Raw genomic sequence first — 18,493 nt, 5'->3', positions numbered from 1 at the left:
ACCCTGGAATGGAGCCGTAAGTATGGACTCTGGAATGGAGCCGTAAGTATGGACTCTGGACTGGAACCATGAGTATGGACTGTGGACTGGAACCATAAGTATGGAATCTGGACTGGAACCATAAGTATGGAATCTGGACTGGAACCATAAGTATGGACTCTGGACTGGAACCATAAGTATGGACTCTGGACTGGAACCATAAGTATGGACTCTGGACTGGAACCATAAGTATGGACTCTGGACTGGAACCATAGATATGGAGTCTGGACTGGAACCATAGATATGGAGTCTGGACTGGAACCATAAGTATGGACTCTGGACTGGAACCATAAGTATGGACTCTGGACTGGAACCATAAGTATGGACTCTGGACTGGAACCATAAGTATGGACTCTGGACTGGAACCATAGATATGGAGTCTGGACTGGAACCATAGATATGGACTCTGGACTGGAACCATAAGTATAGACTTTAGAATAGAACCACAAGTATGGGCTCTGGACTGGAACCATAAGTATGGGCTCTGGACTGGAACCATAAGTATAGACTCTGGACTGGAACCATAAGTATGGGCTCTGGACTGGAACCATAAGTATAGACTCTGGACTGGAACCATAAGTATAGACTCTGGACTGGAACCATAAGTATAGACTCTGGACTGGAACCATAAGTATAGACTCTGGACTGAAATCATAGATATGGACTCTGGACTGGTTCCATAAGTATGAACTCTGGACTGGAATCTAGATGCATTTGAACAGAGAGGAGTATCCTATTCAAAGTATGTTAGGCTAGTAGTCACCCTCCATCTTGTACCTCTGCGAGAGTATCATGGAGACTGAAGTGTGTTATGTGAAACATGTCTGTTGAAAACCATTGTGTGGAACTGTTATCACTAACTAGGGTTAATCTACCAGTTGGGTCCAAACTTTGCTTGTTTGGGTGTTCCCCTTAACATCGGAATTTCAGCCCAATTTGTAGGAAATTACCATCTACTACAGCTACCTTCTTCCGCTGTCAATAGTTGTTAAAGAAGTGTAGGGATACACTCTTAGGAGTCGCTAAAGATTTGAGTCTCCCTATAGTCCTAGACAGCCAGGCAACACGCATTCTCCCAGACTTGCATTCTGGAGACAGTAAACAGTCCTTTAGCTTGGTTTTTAAGGTGCTTTTTTAGAGGTATTAAACTTGGATGGGGTAAGGGGTGTATGGGATTACCAAGGAACAGTAAACTGAGGACAAACTCCATAGCAACTATGCACAAGTCCAAAGAACGGTTTCTCTTCTTGGAGGGCTCTCCAGCCTCTCCCGGTGTACCACTCCAAACCCCAGAGAATTCTTCTCTATTCAGCTGTCTGGAGGAATCCCTGGGCAAGGGGATCCAGTGCCTTCCACTTTAATATGAAACAGTCCCGGGTAAGGAGCTAATCAGGTTTCCCACCAGAATGCTCTTTTCCCCTTTAACTAGCCCAAGGGGTGAAGGTTTACTCACTCAGTCTCTTTCCTGTGAGTTGGTGTAGGTAGGTGGCTGCCTTCAGGCCTTCTGCTTTCCTGGATCCACGGGTGGTCCTCGCTCTGGGGGTCAGTGAGGCTGAGCGATCCTCCTGTGCAAGTCCCAGCCTGTAGGTAGGCCTTTCCGACTGGGCCCCCTCCCAGGCTCCTGCATCTTAGCCTTTCTCGCATCTTCCAACCGAACTCTCCTGCTTCTGAGTAGGCTCAGTCATACTTAAGGGCTGCTCTGGTCCTATGCCAAGCCTCCTGCTTGGGAATTGGCCAGAGTCACTTGAGTATGCATACCAGCCCCTCCTAACCCCCGCCCACTGCTTCTAGAATCTTCTCCAAAATTCTAGAGCAGGGAGAGGTGCCATGGGACTGATCTGTAGAGCCTCTCAGCCCTGACCCAAATTTGACCCTGTTGACTATTCACCAGGCTGCTTCTCAGCCTATCTAAAAAATAAATCAGCTACCTCCCCCTTTACATCTGGTTCCCATCAGAGTGCCCCCTTAAATTAGATGTTCTCATCAGCGTGCCCCCTTACATCAGGGTCCCCATCAGAGTGCCCCTTTACATCAGGGTCCCCATCAGAGTGCCCCCTTACATCAGGTGTCCCCATCAGAGTGTCCCCTTGCATATAATTAGCTATCCCCTTCAGAGTGTCCCCTTACATCAGTGTCTCCATTAGAGTGTCCCCTTACATCAGGTGTCCCCAACAGAGTGTCCCCTTGCATATAATTAGTTATCGCCATCAGAGCCCCCCTTACATCAGTGTACCCATCAGAGTGCCCCTTTACATCAGGGTCCCCATCAGAGTGCCCCCTTTACATCAGTGTCTCCATCAGAGTGCCCCCTTACATCAGTATCTCCATCAGGGCTCCCCCTTACATCAGGTGTCCCGTCAGAAGATGGGACCAGAAAACTGCTGTGTACTGTGGAATGTCCCAAAACATTGTTGCTTTACTTCTGATGACGCGGTTAAGCCGTACGCTGCGCCCTATCGGCTTTCCACCGCAGTACACAGCTGTTTTCTGGTCCCATCTTCTGACAGCTGACCTCTGGACCTAGAAACTGGACGCCAATCACCTGCAGCACATACTAACCGCTTCCAGATACCATTGCATTGGACTACAGATGTGCCTTAATCTATCTTTTAAAATTTGAGTGTTCATTTACCCCATTGTTTGCAATGAAATAGCAACGGTCTGCACTCAGTGGCGCCTTCTTTCATTCCTTTTTTACAAAACAAACATTAAAATTTTGAGTATATGGTTCAAATAATTATTTAGATCCAATACATTATACATGTAGACTTGATGCGTTTCAATAGATCTTCTTTAGGAGTATGTGATTGACCACTGGATGTTTGGGTGTAAAGGAAGGGATATTTTGGAAATGATACCCTATCCATCCTTGACTGTCCATCTTCCAGATATATGGAATGGTGGCGCCTTCTTTCATTCCTTTTCTACATGTGACATTGGAGATGTGCTTCTGCTCTACTATGAAGGCTGCCTTAACCACTTCCCATCTGGCCGCTGTATATAACGGACGAACGGTGGCAGTCCAGGGGTGGGTTGCCGTTCATAAATGGCGCCCGCCATTTTGGATTGTGCTCACTCCCTGGGAGCGCGTGGCACCGCATTCCGGTGCCTGCTGTGTCCTCCGGACACAGCGGAACACCGATCGCTGTACGGGACCTCTGTGTGAGGTCCCGATCATGTGATCACTGATTGGCCAATTAGTGATCACATGAATAGGTGTAAGCAATATGTCACTTCTGACATCATTGCTTACTACGTGTGAAATCTGTGAATGATCACAGAGGTCACATGTACAGGTCTATTCACAACAGCCTTCTACCATGTGACAAGCTGTGACCAATCACAGCTCTCACAGTATTTCTCAATGGCTGCAAGAATGCAGCCAGAGAGAAGGAGAAATGATTGCTTTTACAGCCTTTATGTGTGTAAAAGCAATCAGTGTAAAAAAAAAAATAAATTCTTCATCACCCCCCACAAGAAGTACAGTGTCACTATGGTGACATTGTACTGCTAGGCTGACAGTATGTTAAAAAAAAAAACATATAATATAAAAAAATAAAATAAAAATATAAAAAAAATTGTTGAAAAATTATAATTTTTAGTTATAAACTAATTTGGGGTATTGTTTTTTACTAAATAACCAAATAAATTTTGGCCAAGATTTATGGAGAAAGATTATTTATTTGCAAAATTTTATAAGAAAAACACTTTTTTAAAAAATTTTTGGACTTTCGTTTATATAGCAAAAAAAATAAAAATCCCAGTGGTGAATAAATACCACCAAAATAAAGTTTTATCTGTCTCAAAAAAATGCTAAAAAATTCATATGGGTACAGTGTTGCATGACCGCGCAATTGTCATTTAAAGTGCAACAGCGCTGAAAGCTGAAAATTGGCCTAGACAGGAAGGGGGTGAATGTATCTGGACTTAAAGTGGTTAAGGTATTAACCATTTCGTGGTTCTCCGTGGTCTTTCCATTGGATCCACCAAGTGGCCCTTGTCCCCCTCCCCTCCATCATGCCCCTTTTTACCTTTCACCCCCCTGTGGGACTATGGACCTAATTATGAACATCTAATTTTGCGCCAACTCACCCCATGTATGCATAATGTTTGTTTTGTGTTGAGATGTTTAATGAATGTTATATGAAATGTATGTTTTTTTTATACCCCCAGTGTTTTCTTTGTATCTATATTTTCCTCTAAAAGCCCTTGGCTACTACCACGTGTCTTTGTACAGTATATGTTTATAATAAAGATTGAGCACGCAGTGTCTTGAACAATCCACTTCTATGGAACCAGTGCTTTGTGGAAGCTACTTTACATGTCTGGGAGTGAGGATCAGCATGGGAAGCCTAAGCACCCATTCACATAAACGTCTCAAAAGGCCAAGTTCCGATAACTGACGCTTGTAGTGTTGCTGATGTAGGGACGTTAATTGTGATCAATGGTGACAATGGAGACCACACTATGGTTTACCAATGAGAACTTTATTTTATTGCTGTCATGCAATGCGTATCTTTATGTAAAGTAAGAAGGAAGACCGCTCAAGACCTCACCATTGTACCTTGAGAACTTCAGTAAATCGTTGAAATTTTTCTTTTTCGTTTTGACATTTTGGAGGTGAGAGCTTCTGTCGGGTGATTGTTATCTGTATCCCCGTTGAGGAAATTTCCTTGACTTCTTGTTCCAATGACAACTATCATTAGGACAGAAAATCTCACTCAATGGAGACATGTTTCCTCATAAGAGTAGATCCAACTCTTTTCCACTATAATAAATAAATGGTTGATGCCCATGTCCTTGTTGGAGAGGATATCCCTCAATCATGAAGAAGCACCATAAATAATAAATAAAAAAAAGGAACTTCAGGAAATATAAAAATAAAGATCAAATCACAATAAAACTAAAACATTCCATATGGGTTGGCTGATCCTTCCAGCCTGCCTGATCTTCATCTACAGATGGACATACAGATTCAGCCTACAAAACTCCACCATAAGTTTTTCTGTGACCTCAGGTGGTGTGCGTTCTCTGGTGGATGATTAGTGTCACTTTCTGTGCAAAACCTTTGCCGCATTCTGAACAGGAAAATGGCCTCTCACCAGTGTGAATTCTCATGTGCTTTTCACAGTTCCCTTTATTGGAGAAGCACCTTCCACACTCGGAACAGGAAAAGGGCTTCTCCCCGGTGTGAATTCTCTGGTGTATTGTGAGTTGTGATTTGCTAGTGAAAGACTTTCCGCACTCAGAACAAGAAAAGGGCTTTTCCCCAGTGTGAACTCTCTGGTGACGAATGAGATCTGATTTGTAGATGAAGGAGTTCTCACACTCAGAACAAGAAAAGGGTTTTTCATTGCTGTGGATCCTCTGGTGTCGAATGAGATCTGATTTGTTTATGAAGGTCTTCCCACACTTGGAACAGGAAAAGGGTTTTTCACTGGTATGAAGTCTCTGATGTACAACCAGGTCATGTTTTTTTATGAATGATTTTTCACAACTCTGAAAAGATTTTAAATTAATAGCTGAAGAGTCCTCAGGACTAGAAGGATCTGGTGACTGACTTCCATTATGACAGCTTAGTTGGAAATATGGAATAACAGTACACGATTCATCTTTGGACTCTTCTGAATTAATCTGATTTGTTGATCTTACCATATGATTAGGTTTGTGATGTATTTTTTGAGTAATATTGCTTAGTCCTGGGGAATACTGGGCCATGCCACTATCTTCTTTATTATAATGTGGAGATAAAATGAGATGTCCCTCTGGGGTATTCCAACCTTTGTGTTCTCCTGTTGGAAATATTTATGTATCATGTATACTGATAAAAAATAATAACATTTATTGTTTATGTGTTACAGTTAGGAGTCATTTATGTTAGTCTAGTAGTCAACCGTTCCCCAGATCACTGGCACAGAATCAGGGTACAACAATGCAAGGATAGAAGTCAGATAAGGTGTATACTGCATCCAAAACCATGCTGGGTGAAGGTGTCCATACACTAATGATTAATGTATGGACCTTTCATATGTGGTACAATATCTCCTACTCATTTGTTGGGAACATGACGTTATATTGAGGAATGGAGATGGACCTTTTATATGGTGTCCGGTATCTCCTACTCATTTGTTGGGAACATGACGTTATATTGAGGAATGGAGATGGACCTTTCATATGGTGTACAGTATCTACTCCTCATTTGTAGGGAACATGACGTTATATTGAGGAATGGAGATGGACCTTTCATATAGTGTCCAGTATCTCCTCCTCATTTGTTGGGAACATGACGTTATATTGAGGAATGGAGATGGACCTTTCATATGGTGTCCAGTATCTCCTCCTCATTTGTTGGGAACATGACGTTATATTGAGGAATGGAGATGGACTTTTCATATGGTGTACAGTATCTCCTCCTCATTTGTTGGGAACATGACGTTATATTGAGGAATGGAGATGGACCTTTCATATGGAGTACAGTATCTATACCTCATTTCTTGGGAACATGACATTATAGTGAGGAATGGAGATGGACCTTTCATATGGTGTACAGTATCTCCTCCTCATTTGTTGGGAACATGACGTTATATTGAGGAATGGAGATGGACCTTTCATATAGTACATATTATCTCCACTGCATGGCACGTGGTAGACATACACTGGATACTTTTATCATATCATAACAAGCCAATTTTATTCTTTAAATGAACAGTGCAGATAAAAATGTGTGTAACAGTTTGCTGATTTTTTAATCATTTTCTGAATTTTCATAAAAAATAAATGATTTTTTTTTTACATACAGTATAATACCTGTGTTGACATCTAGAGAAGATACCTCCTTGTTAATTGTCACCTTCGTTTCAGCTTCCTTTGTATACCGCTGGTTCCCCTTCACATAAGAATAATTTTCTGATTTAACCTCAGTTTTGATTTCAAACAATTCTACGTCCTAAAATCACAAAATGATGGTGAGCACTCTTATCCTGAGACTACATAGAAGAATATCATATAATACCATTTATAACCAAGTTTGAGTTCTACATGCTCAATCCCACCTACCTGATGATGGTGGGGGATGGTGTGATCTTCCTGTGTGGAATCCCGGGAATACAGGGGATGGGGAAATCTCTCTGGTGGGTTCCCATTACTGTATCCATCTGTAGGAAACACACACACTGACTGAATTGTTTCTATGTATTTATCAGATCATGGGGGATCTAGATTGATCCTCTGCAAGAAATGAAAGTCTCCTCTTACCCGGTGATGTGAGGAGTAGCTGATTCTCCATCGTGATGTCCTTGTAGAGATCCTTGTGTCTTTCTAAATATCTCCACTCCTTCATTGCATTATCCTCTGCTTCTCCTTCTTTTATCTCTTCTTTGATCCTAACTTTAAAATTGCTCCAGTTTCCATTCTAAATAAAAATAATAAAAAAGTAATAAAAGTGTTTCAGCTCTTCAATGGAGAGATCCTGACACCTTATAGGAAACGGACACACACAATAATACAGTCACCATCCAGACCCTTGTCTGTTACTGGAGAATGTCTCATAATTCCTGGCACTACTCACCTCTCCTGTTAGCAACTCAATGATCTTCTGGGTGACATCTAGGATCTTCTGCTCATTGTTTCTTTCTGGAATCAGTAAGGAATGTAGAGGGACCATAATGGAGTTCTCTCCATCTCCTGATGACTTCTTCACAACTATGTTATCCTGAGGGGAGAGATTATCAATCACTATATACGTTTTCCAACAAAAGAAGTTACAACTTGCTGCCATTATCATCCCTCTTTGCTACGATCTGATCAATGGCATCTGTCTTTCAGAGGTAATGATATATCTTCTCATATTTGAAGATAAGCCTCTGAGTTATTTCCAGTCACATTTTATCAGTTACTACTCTGCTAAGACAATATCAATCATTGTGCAGGACATCCAACTGCAACTTCCTCATAGTCCCTCTTTGTACTGATCTTATAAGGAGCTAATTTGGGGCTCCTTTTGATGTGGTGATGTAAGGAAAGGAATTTTTAAGGAAGAAGCCATGACCTTAGAGCAGGATCTCTCAACTAGGATTCCTCCAGAGGTTGCTAAGGGTCCCTTGATCAATGAGCAATTTCTGCCTCTCAGATAAGTTCCCACTGACACCATTGATACTTTTAGCTATCTAAAAGGATAGTATTACAGTTTGGGCTATGGGAAGAAGGAAGCACAGCTGAGACATTTTGCATGGAAACTTAGCAACTGCAAAAGAATAGTGACTCGATGAGGTGTTCAAATGCATCCAACTTCTTTCTTTTTGAAGTTTTGTTGGCCAGGACTTTCCAAAGCAGGGGTTCTCAACTAGGGTTCCTCCAGAGATTGCTAGGGGTTCCTCGATCAATGAGCAATTTCTGCCTCTCAGATAAGTTCCCACTGACACCATTGATACTTTTAGCTATCTGTAAGGGGGTAATTCTTCCCAATGACCACAACTGTAAGGATCATTCTTCCCATTGACCATCACACTAATGTATCATGAGTTGTAGATATAGTATTTTTTAGCAGGGGTTCCTTGAGACCAGAAAGGTATTTCAAGGGTTCTACTCTGTTGAAAAGGTTGAAGGCAGAGTGAAAGCACAGCTGCAGTGTACAAGTAATGTCAAATTGTGGTTTGGCAAACTCTCCATTTTGTGGTAAACCCCCACCTATCACAAAAGCCAAAAAAAGTCATGCAAAAATATTTACTTGGAAATTCTATATTTCTACCTGTAGTGAATAGCAAAGAAAGTTATTTTTTTAGGGCAAGTATCAGTCAAATAAAAAATTGAAACAAACATGTTGGTGGTGCTCCCAGAATCCTCCCTACCTCCCCGGTCAGCAGGTACATGATCTCCAGGGTGAGGTGTAATATCCTCTCTGTCAGGTTGGTGCAGTTTGCCTCCATTGCCTCCACTCTGCTCCATTCATTTCCAACAATAGTGCCCATCCCCCAATGGTTAGCATCGTGGGTAAAATGAAGGCTTTTCTGTGATTGGTTCATCTCGGCCATTTTGTTGTAGCCCGGCAGACTTAAAAGAACACACTGTTCATCATGAGTTAATGCTCACACCTGAGGACATCCATTAGTACCCACCGAAAACTACAGTTGGCTGAGAGTAGGATGAATTTCTGAGGCATACGACATGTTCATTTAGTTGTGTGCCAGCATATCTTCATATATGAGCTACAATAATACAGCTGCCACCATTGATTACCTATGGGAATGAAGCGTAAGGGTTACCTAGCATTTAAATCCTCTGCTGTCCCAATGACATTAAGTTCACCTTTGGAAGAGCCTTGCATACTCATTTGCCACAGTGCAAAGTATAATATGTGTGTAGGGTCCCTGCCTTAAACTGAAATGTCCCTAGTTAAAATTTAGTATTTGTAGCCATCCCGAGCTTTGTTTATGTTATTTGTGTTCAATGCGTTTTTCGCAAACCCAAGGACATCATCAATTTCTTTTTCTTCACCTTCTTCTGAAGAGTGTTCTCCAGCAGATAAAGTGAGCAGTTACAATGTGTGGGATTATGAATATTTTTCTTGTCCTGGGCAATCATTGAGGGGTTTAGATTGCAAGCTCCGAGGAGCAGGGCCCTCCTATCCCTCTTGTATTGAACTGTACTGTTGCTGTATTGTCTCCTGTTATATTGTAAAGCGCTGAGCAAACTGTTGGCGCTATATAAAACCTGTATAATAATAAAGCCAGTGACTTGAGCTGGCATAAACCTTCCAGGCTTTGTGGAATCTGTGTTTAGCAAGGTCTAGGCTTTTTTTGGAGAACATGTGAGTCCAGAGGTCTTTGCCTTCCAGGTCTGCCACCTGAAGAGAGTATTTGCTTCCCAGGCCTTTTGTCTGGAGTAGGAAGCTGAAGAAGCATTTGGTTCTGATAATTGCCCATCTGAACAGAAAGGTCAATAATTGGCCCATGAGAGAGGTCTGAAGAATCCTAACCTGCTATGTGGCCGAGGCTGGAGTTATGTAAAGTTAGTGATATGTGCTCCACTGACTGCAGTGGAGACACCAGGGGTCTCATAGACTCTTTTGTCTCCTCTGCACTTCACTGTAGGCCTTTGTTCCCCCTTCCATTCCAGGGGAAATTGTACTTGCAGTTTGTAACCCACTGTTTGCCATTCCCTCATCCAACCCCTTCTGAAGGGAAATGTATGTCTTTTCTGTCTGTCATTTTGTTTTTCCCCTCCATTTTATATTTTGTACTGCATGTTGATTAATTGTTTTATATTATACCCAGAATGAGTTAATGAAAATATGCTGTGTCAGTTATGTGTTACAGAACTGTGCTCACACATTCTTTTGTTTTTTATCTTAGCTTAGCCTTGGTAGAGGCAGGGAAAGTGTCCAGTTATTTCTTTGTACTAACAGCACCTGTTTCTGCTATGATATAGTTAAAAGTCAAATACTTCTGTCCCATGGGAAAATAACTGTTGGTTACTTGTAACTGATTTCAAGGTCTGAGAAATCTCACAGTCACAGCCTTGACAAGTATCCAGCGAAATCCTATTGTATGGTTTTCTTTGTTACAATATAAGAAGAGGAATCTACAAATAAAGATTCAGATTGTCTTCTGGAAACCTGTGTGTGCATGCTAATTTCTTCCTTCCAGAACACAGTCTCTTAGGCCCAATAGGACCGGAAATTACCAGTAGTCATTAGAAGCACAAATCACTTTCAGTTTGGGGGCTCATCCCGGGATCGGAGAGTCATCCTATCCAGTAAGTATTTGATTTATATTTTCTGATATTTACCGTGACTAGGCTCTGGCTGAGTTCCGATGCCCACATACTTTGGAAGTATGTTTTAATGAAAGGGTATAGTGTAAAAGATTGCCGGCCAGCATAAGTACTTTTGGCAAACACTTTAAGGACAATGGATGTCCAGAAAATGCATAAGTACTTTTGGCAAGTACTTTAAGGACATTGGATGTCCAGAAAATGTGTATGTACTTTTGGAAAGTACTTTAAGGACATTGGATGTCCAAAACATGCATATGTACTTTTGGCAAGTACTTTAAGGACATTGGATGTCCAGGGCATGTGTATGTACTTTTGGTAAGTACTTTGAGGACATTGGATGTCCAGTAAATAATGTATATGTACTTTTGGTAAGTACTTTAAGGACATTGGATGTCCAGGGACATTGGTTGTCCAGGAAATAAGAAAATATTGACACTGGTAGGTTTGGGCTGCCAAAATTCTGTTGCTTATCTTTCTGTCGCGTAAAGTATAAGATAATTTGTTATGTGACACCGATGTCCAGGTGGTAAGTGTATGGACCGGTAGTTGCGAATTAAATGTTTTGCAAATGACTTGTCCTGAATGTGTATGCGGACTATTTTTAGTCATCGTATTCCTGGAGGTTACCTTGTGAGTAAGGTAGAAAAGGTATATAAATATAAGTTAGGAAAAGGACTCTTTTTTTTATCAAGGTAGTCCTAAAATACAGGTAGAAAGGGTACATTTACATTGTCCAGTAGAATTTCAAGAGGGACTTACAGTGGAAGAAGTTAAAAGACAGGTTAGAGACAAAGGATATTATTATATAGAGTGTCCTTTTCAGGGTATAGAGTAGGAAGAGTTGTGTATTCTCTCTTTCTCTGTCTCTATATATTTTTTGTGATAAGAGTGATAATTGGTCACAGATCACTCGACCCGAGAAGGTATACAAGTGACTAGATTTATGTTTTAGGAAGACGCATATGAGGGAAACTTCAGGTGGCAGTCGAGCACTGTGAATCATTCTCTCTCTCTCTTTTCTCTTTTTCTTACTGGAATTCCTTAAATAGATAAAATAGAACAAAATAAGAGTAAAAATACACCTTGTCCGGAACAGGGGGAGTTTTGTAAAGACTTCATAACCCGGATTTGTGGGACTGATTATTACCTAATAAATCCGTGGATACACAATCTAGCAGGGTGGACTGAAGCAATGGGAAGTTCAAGTCCGTTCCCGAGAACAGGAGATAATGACACTTTTCATATGGATATGATAAAAGGCCCTAGCCGCGAACTGGCAGATAGAACCAGACACAAGGTGGCGACACAGACCAAGTAATATCCATTTCTCACAGTAGGGGACACATTGATAATTAAATGTTTAGACGTAGAAGACATTGACCGTATTACAAAACACTGTCCCAAGCCCACTACAACACTGGGGGGAACACTGGTATATTTAAAGAAGGCATGTAAAGACAGGAATTTCACACAGGAAGACATTAGACTGATTATTGATTCACTGGTTGATACCACTCGGTGGTGCCTGATATGCCATCTCTTCTTACAGCCATATCGTCTGATGCTGAATGGTTTTCAGTAATTGATTAAGCAAATGCATTTTTTAGCGTCCCTGTTGACGCAGAGACACAGCCCATTTTTGGCTTCTGTTTTCAGAACCGCCAGATGACCTGGTGTGAAATGTCTCTAGGTTTTTGTGGATTTTTCTGTAATCTACTCAGTTGTCCTCCAGGCCACTCTGAGGGGGTGGACACTGGTCCATGGGTCAGTCCTGCTGCAGTACGCAGATGACATCTGCCTCTGCTGTCCCACTAAGGGGGCCAGCCTGAGGGATGGGGAGAGTTTGTTGAAATGTTTTTTTGAGAGTGGACACAAGGGCCCTGATTTACTATTGTGCCCGGGCGCATTTCCGTGGGCGAACGTCTAATTTTTACGAGTGACCGTCTACTTTTACCCCGCAACGAGATTTACTATTGTGCAGTGTCCATAAGTAGACGCCCAATTGAATTTACTAACGAGACACACGCCCGGAATCAGACTCACAAAGCAGACTTGCTAAGAGGCATGTCTAACACCATGAAAAATCACTACAGAGACATGTTCACTTTGAAATTTGCTTTGCCAAATATTAGGACTTCACTTTAAACAATATCTGGCATTTCAAAAAAAATTAAGAATGTGTTAAAAATAGTTTTTTTAAAGCAAATCAACACAGTAACAAAACTAGACGCCGTGCAGTGTCTTTGGCTGATATAACTGAGCATGTGCAGAACACATTTTAGACATCCTCTGTGGGCACTTGCTTTTTAGCCACTGCTCAATAGTAAATCTCAGTGTGGATTCCTTTGACAGCCGACACTCGGTCGCGTCTACTGTGTTTAACAAACAGCACTAAGCACATCTTTATGTATTCTAATTTTATTTCCTTAGTTCTAGTGATTCTATTTTTGTTTCTTATCCTTTATAATTATTTCTGTAATGATTTTACTTATTTCGAATGTCTAGATAATATTTATTTTGACAGCTGAATGTAAAAATAAAGATCCGCAATAAAAAATAAAAAATAAAAAAACAGCGTGGGTCCCCCCTCTCATCCATACCAAGCCCTTCAGGTTTGATATGGATATTAAGGGGGACCTCCATGCCGAAATTTAAAAAAAAAACAGCGCGGGGACCCCCTCAATATCCATACCAGACCCTTATCCGAGCATGCAGCCCGGCAGGTCAGGAAAGGGGGGGGACGAGCGAGCGCCCCCCCTCCTGAACCATACCAGGCCACATGCCCTCAACATGGGGGGGGTGCTTTGGAGCAGGGGGGCTCCCCCCCCAAAGCACCTTGTCCTCATGTTGATGGGGACAAGGGCCTCTTCCCCACAACCCTGGCCGGTGGTTGTGGGGGTCTGCGGGCAGGGGGCTTATCAGAATCTGGAAGCCCCCTTTAACAAGGGGGCCCCCAGATCCCGGCCCCCCCCCCACGTGAATGAGTCTGCGGTACATGGTCCCGCGCTTCATTCACAAAAAAACAAAGTGTGGTGTAAAAAAAACACAGTACAGGGTCTTTGACAAGTCCTTTATTAAAACAATGTCCCCCGAAGTAGATCCAACGTCAATCACGGCGGCGGCGACCCGAAAAAAGCAAAAAAAAAATTTCCGGTCCCGTCGGAGGCTTCCAGCCTTCTGAAAAAAAGGCTCGCTGACAGTTCTTAAATAGGTTAGGGGCGGGGCCAGCCGGGACATCATCCGAGTGACCCCGCCCCATGTCACATGCTTGCTGTCCCCGGCTGGCCCCGCCCCTTACCTATATAAGAACTGTCAGACTGTCTCCTGCATACAGCTAGTTAGCCTCAGTGGAGAGACAGGGTGACAGCTCTTAAATAGGTAAGGGGCGGGGCCAGCCGGGGACATAATCCGAGAAACCCCGCCCCATGTGACATCAATGATGTTACATGGGGCAGGGTTTCTCGGATGATGTATCCGGCTGGCCCAGCCCCTAACCTATTTAAGAACTGTCAGCAAGCCTTTTTTTCAGAAGGCTGGAAGCCTCCGACAGGACGGGAACTGTCGGAGGCTTTTTGGAAGCCTCCGACGGGACCCCACGCTGTTTTTTTTAATTATTAATTTAATTCACGGAAATAATTTAAAATTCAGCTGTCAGTGGGAAACCCCGATGACAGCTGAAACTTTCCTTCTGTCCCTGCAGAGAGCTCCGCTATTATATTTGACATTAAAAAGTATAGAAACTGCAACATTGTATCTATTTGTATCAATTTCGGATATAGATGGTTTTATTCAGATACGTATAGATACAATGTTGCAACCTTTATACTTTTTAATTTCAAATATAATAGTGCAGCTCTCTGCAGGGACAGAAGTAATTACTTCGCTATTATTTGCCGGCTGTAGACGGGGCGAAAATCGGAAATTTTTTTTACCGTTGGTGGTAACGTCGGCCCATTGAACAACCGATTTTTCGTTTTTTTTTTTTAAAAACGGTCAGTTTTTGCCCCATCTATGGCCTTCATTTTTCTTTTTCTTATTCTTTTTTTTATTCTTCTTTTTCATTTTCTTCTTCTTTTGCTTCTTTTTCTTGCAGGTCATGGCTCATGCGCAGATTTTTTATCTGTAAAAAGATCAGCCAATTTGCCGATCATTGCCGCTAAAATCGGCCGATCTGCAAAATTGGCTGATTTTTATCCAAATTTACCCCCCATGCACCCCCCCATGTTGAGGGCATGTGGCCTGGTATGGTTCAGGAGGGGGGGCACTCGCTCGTCCCCCCTCCCCTGCTGGGCTGCATGTTCGGATAAGGGTCTGGTATGGATTTTGGGGGATCCCCAAGCTGTTTTATTATTTAATTTCTGCGTGGAGTTACCCCTTAATATCCATACCAGACCCGAAGGGCTTGGTGTGGATGGGAGGGGGGACCCCATGCCGTTTTTTATTTATTATGGTGCTGGTTTTTAAATGTAATTTTCCCTTTTTGTTTTCTTCAGTATAGCTCAGAAATTCACCTGTCACTTCCCCCAGCTAAAAGAGAAAGTTTTCTTGGAATTTATATCCCTAAAGGAAACAATGTTTACTTTGAGTTCATTAAAAGATACAAAGTTTTCTGTAACTTCGGGGAAAGTGACTTCTAAGCTTGTGAACTATAGTGAAGAAAAAAAAAGGCTGGCATTTGCATTTGAAAATCGGCGCCGTCATACACTTTGTATTGCGAAAAAACTTATTAACAATTGTGTAAACCGAGGCATTATTTTCAATGGATTTTCATTCGTAAACCGAAAATTATGTTAACCGAGGCGTTGGTAAACTGAGGTACGCCTGTATTAGTATTGCAATCCTTTGTATTGGGGTACATAGAACCAACATACATCTGAATTGGCAACATAGCACAACATTTGTGTCGCATTTGAGATATCTGGCTAGTTACACTGACCTTGCCCAGGGACCTAGGATTGATTCACACCACAGAAATACAGGCAGGATTAGTGTTCAACAGCTGTGTGGATTAGTGGTTAGCGCTACTGTCTCACAACGCTAGGGTTGTTGGTTTGAATCCCAACCACAGCAATGAATTTGCATGATCTCCATGTGACTACCCTAACATACATATGCTGGTGGCAGCATCTTTGCTTTCTGTTTAAATGATCCCTAGAATGTGAATTAGAATGAGGCCTTGTCTGTTCAAACACCTTTAAAGTAGCACCTTATGTGAATGTCAAAGTATGGGATGAGATAAGGGCCTGGACTAATGATTGATTGGATAATGCTGGTTTGCACTCCACCTCCTTTTGGGAAAGTTTGTCAAACCATGAGAAGAGTGAGCGAGAGAGAGAAAAGGATTAAAAAAAAAAATTATAAAATAATGGCATGGAGTCCCCCCCCCCCCTCCAAATCCATAACAGATCCTTATCCGAGCATGCAGTTACCGTATGCTTTCAAAGATTTATTCCCTTTATTGAATTGCCTGCTTGGTTTACACTAGATGTGATTTAAAATTGTGCTTTTTGTTGGCAATTTCACCGTGTTTTCTGTAGATTTACCAATGAGTTATTGCATTTTCAATTGTGTTTTGCATTGCGATTTCTATTGTAGTCTATATGTGAAATCGCTACAAAATGCTGAAAAAGTTAGACGAGAACTACTTTTGAAATTGTACTGCAGCAAATCGCTTACGTTAAGACACTCACATCCACATTCATTAGATAGGATATCAGGTACAATTTCAATTCCCAAATCACACCTGAAATCGTGCACCCTGGATGCGACTTGGCATGCGATTTGCATGGCATGCGACTTGCAAATTGTATGCCAAGTCGCACCCTATTGTCTGCTATTACATGTCAGATGTCTTGCAAATCGTAAGGAAATCCGCATCTTCACTGTACGTCGCACAGTTTCTAAATCGGCTTTGATGTGACAGCGGTGTAAGGCCTTTTTATGTTTGATTTCCTGAGTGTTTTTCCGATTTATGGGAAATGCCGCATACTAGCAAAAGTGAATTGACATTTTCAGTATTGCATGCGAGATGTGGTCATGTGACTGCCTTAACTCATGCGATAATCTGGAGTAAATTGTGCCCATAGGGCCAAGAAATATTGCCAATAGGGTTCCCTTTCACATCCCTGTTCAATGTTCTGTTGTATGCTGCACAGGTACACGTCACTGTGGCTTTCTTTCTGACTCTGATTTGTGGGGCCTGTATACCAAGGGTTAACGCACGTGGGAGGAGAATTAATCAGGTGCAAACACTTTCTCTGACCAAATGAATGACAGTGGTGGGTGTGGCCTACCTTATATAAAGAGGTGCAGTTGTGGCTGATTTTTGCCTGGTAAAGGCACATTATTTCTGCATGTCCTTGTCTGTGGTGGTTTGGGGAGGAAGAGATATTGTGGTGAATTGCCCCAGGCCACACTCACGCTGTGTTTTGATGTGGGCTGTAAATGTTGTGCATGTTCTTCCTTCTAAGGTGTGTTTGTGTGATTGTACAATGATTGTGTTTATTATCTTTGCATTGTAATCATAACACATGTCCATTGCTCTGCTCTTCCAAGTTTGCTTTATTTAGAATGAAATGCAGTTTTCAGACAAACATGGTGAGAAATGTATGTGTGGGGGATTTGGGGAGGTGTTTTTATTTTGGCACGTATGTATTTTTATATTGATATTTCGATCTGCAGCTTTTGTGAATAAGCCCAAGTGATTCATATTAACCATTTGTTTCCTGCTTTAACCTGTGAAAGCACAGTTCATTATAGGTATAATCTTTTAGATTGTAAGCTCTTATGAGCAGGACCGTTCTATTTTAGCAACATCAATCCTGCTTTTTTTTTTTTTTTTTGTTCCACACCAAGATATTGAATGTAGCTTTTTGTTGCTGTCCAAATAAATGTGGAATGTGTATTTGATCAATAAACATTTGTAATATGTATTTTTTGGGGGGATTATTTCATGTTCTTGTTGAATGTTGCACAGTGGCTAAATGGTTAGCACTTCCATCTGGCAGTACTAGGGTTGTTGGTTTGAATCCCAGCCACGGCACCTCCTGCCTGGAGTTTGCATGTTCTTCCTGTGCCTGTGTTTCCTCCGGGTACTCCGGTTTCCTCCCACACTCTAAAGACATGCTGGTAGGTTAATTGGATCCTGTCAAAATTGGCCCTAGTATATGTATGAATGTAAGTTAGGGCTCTTAGTACGCCCCTTGAGGGTTAGGGACTGATGTGAATTTACCACATCTATATGTAAAGCGCTGCGTAAATTGACAGCGCTATATAAGTATCTGAAATGTACTAGCACCCCTAACACTTATTTTTGCTAGCTATATAATATGCCCAAATCTTCCTTGTTAGAGCGCACATGTGCAAGTATGTCCAAAATAACAAACCAAAAGCCCCCTATTGCACGACAAGACCATGTTCTGTACCAATGAATAAGTCGTGTTCAATGTGCAGCTAGCTATTCTTTTTCTACAATCCTCTTAACAGTAATAAATTGGGCCCCCAATTTATGTTGACTTTGGGCCTTTACTGGCAAATATATATTCGCCAATGTCATATACACAGTATAGCTGCAAGCATACATTCACCAATGCCAAATCTACAATAGAACTACAAACATATATTTGCGAATGTCATATACACAATGGAGCCGCATGTAAAATTGCTATGGTGTACAAATAAA

The 18,493-nt window shown here is 41.7% G+C and overlaps 1 protein-coding gene across 1 annotated transcript in view; it reads right to left on the bottom strand.

Annotated features, from left to right (window-relative positions):
- Positions 1 to 18,493, bottom strand: part of LOC149453479 (uncharacterized) — an 83,882-nt gene that overhangs the window by 29,901 nt on the left and 35,488 nt on the right. Inside the window, exons 7-12 of the mRNA XM_089688649.1 lie at positions 8,886 to 9,087; positions 7,607 to 7,750; positions 7,294 to 7,450; positions 7,096 to 7,193; positions 6,847 to 6,985; positions 5,106 to 5,831 (exon numbers count right to left, since the gene is read on the bottom strand). Coding sequence (XP_089544775.1) covers positions 5,106 to 5,831; positions 6,847 to 6,985; positions 7,096 to 7,193; positions 7,294 to 7,450; positions 7,607 to 7,750; positions 8,886 to 9,087 — 1,466 coding nt within the window. The remainder of the gene's footprint in view (positions 1 to 5,105; positions 5,832 to 6,846; positions 6,986 to 7,095; positions 7,194 to 7,293; positions 7,451 to 7,606; positions 7,751 to 8,885; positions 9,088 to 18,493) is intronic.

This window comes from Staurois parvus, unplaced genomic scaffold (genome assembly GCF_062004578.1).
Source record: "Staurois parvus isolate SC_StPar_1 unplaced genomic scaffold, SC_StPar_1.0 ptg000449l, whole genome shotgun sequence".
Taxonomy (NCBI): domain Eukaryota; kingdom Metazoa; phylum Chordata; class Amphibia; order Anura; family Ranidae; genus Staurois; species Staurois parvus.
Note: the sequence above shows the minus strand (reverse complement) of the source record. Positions and strands in the feature narration are given on the sequence as shown.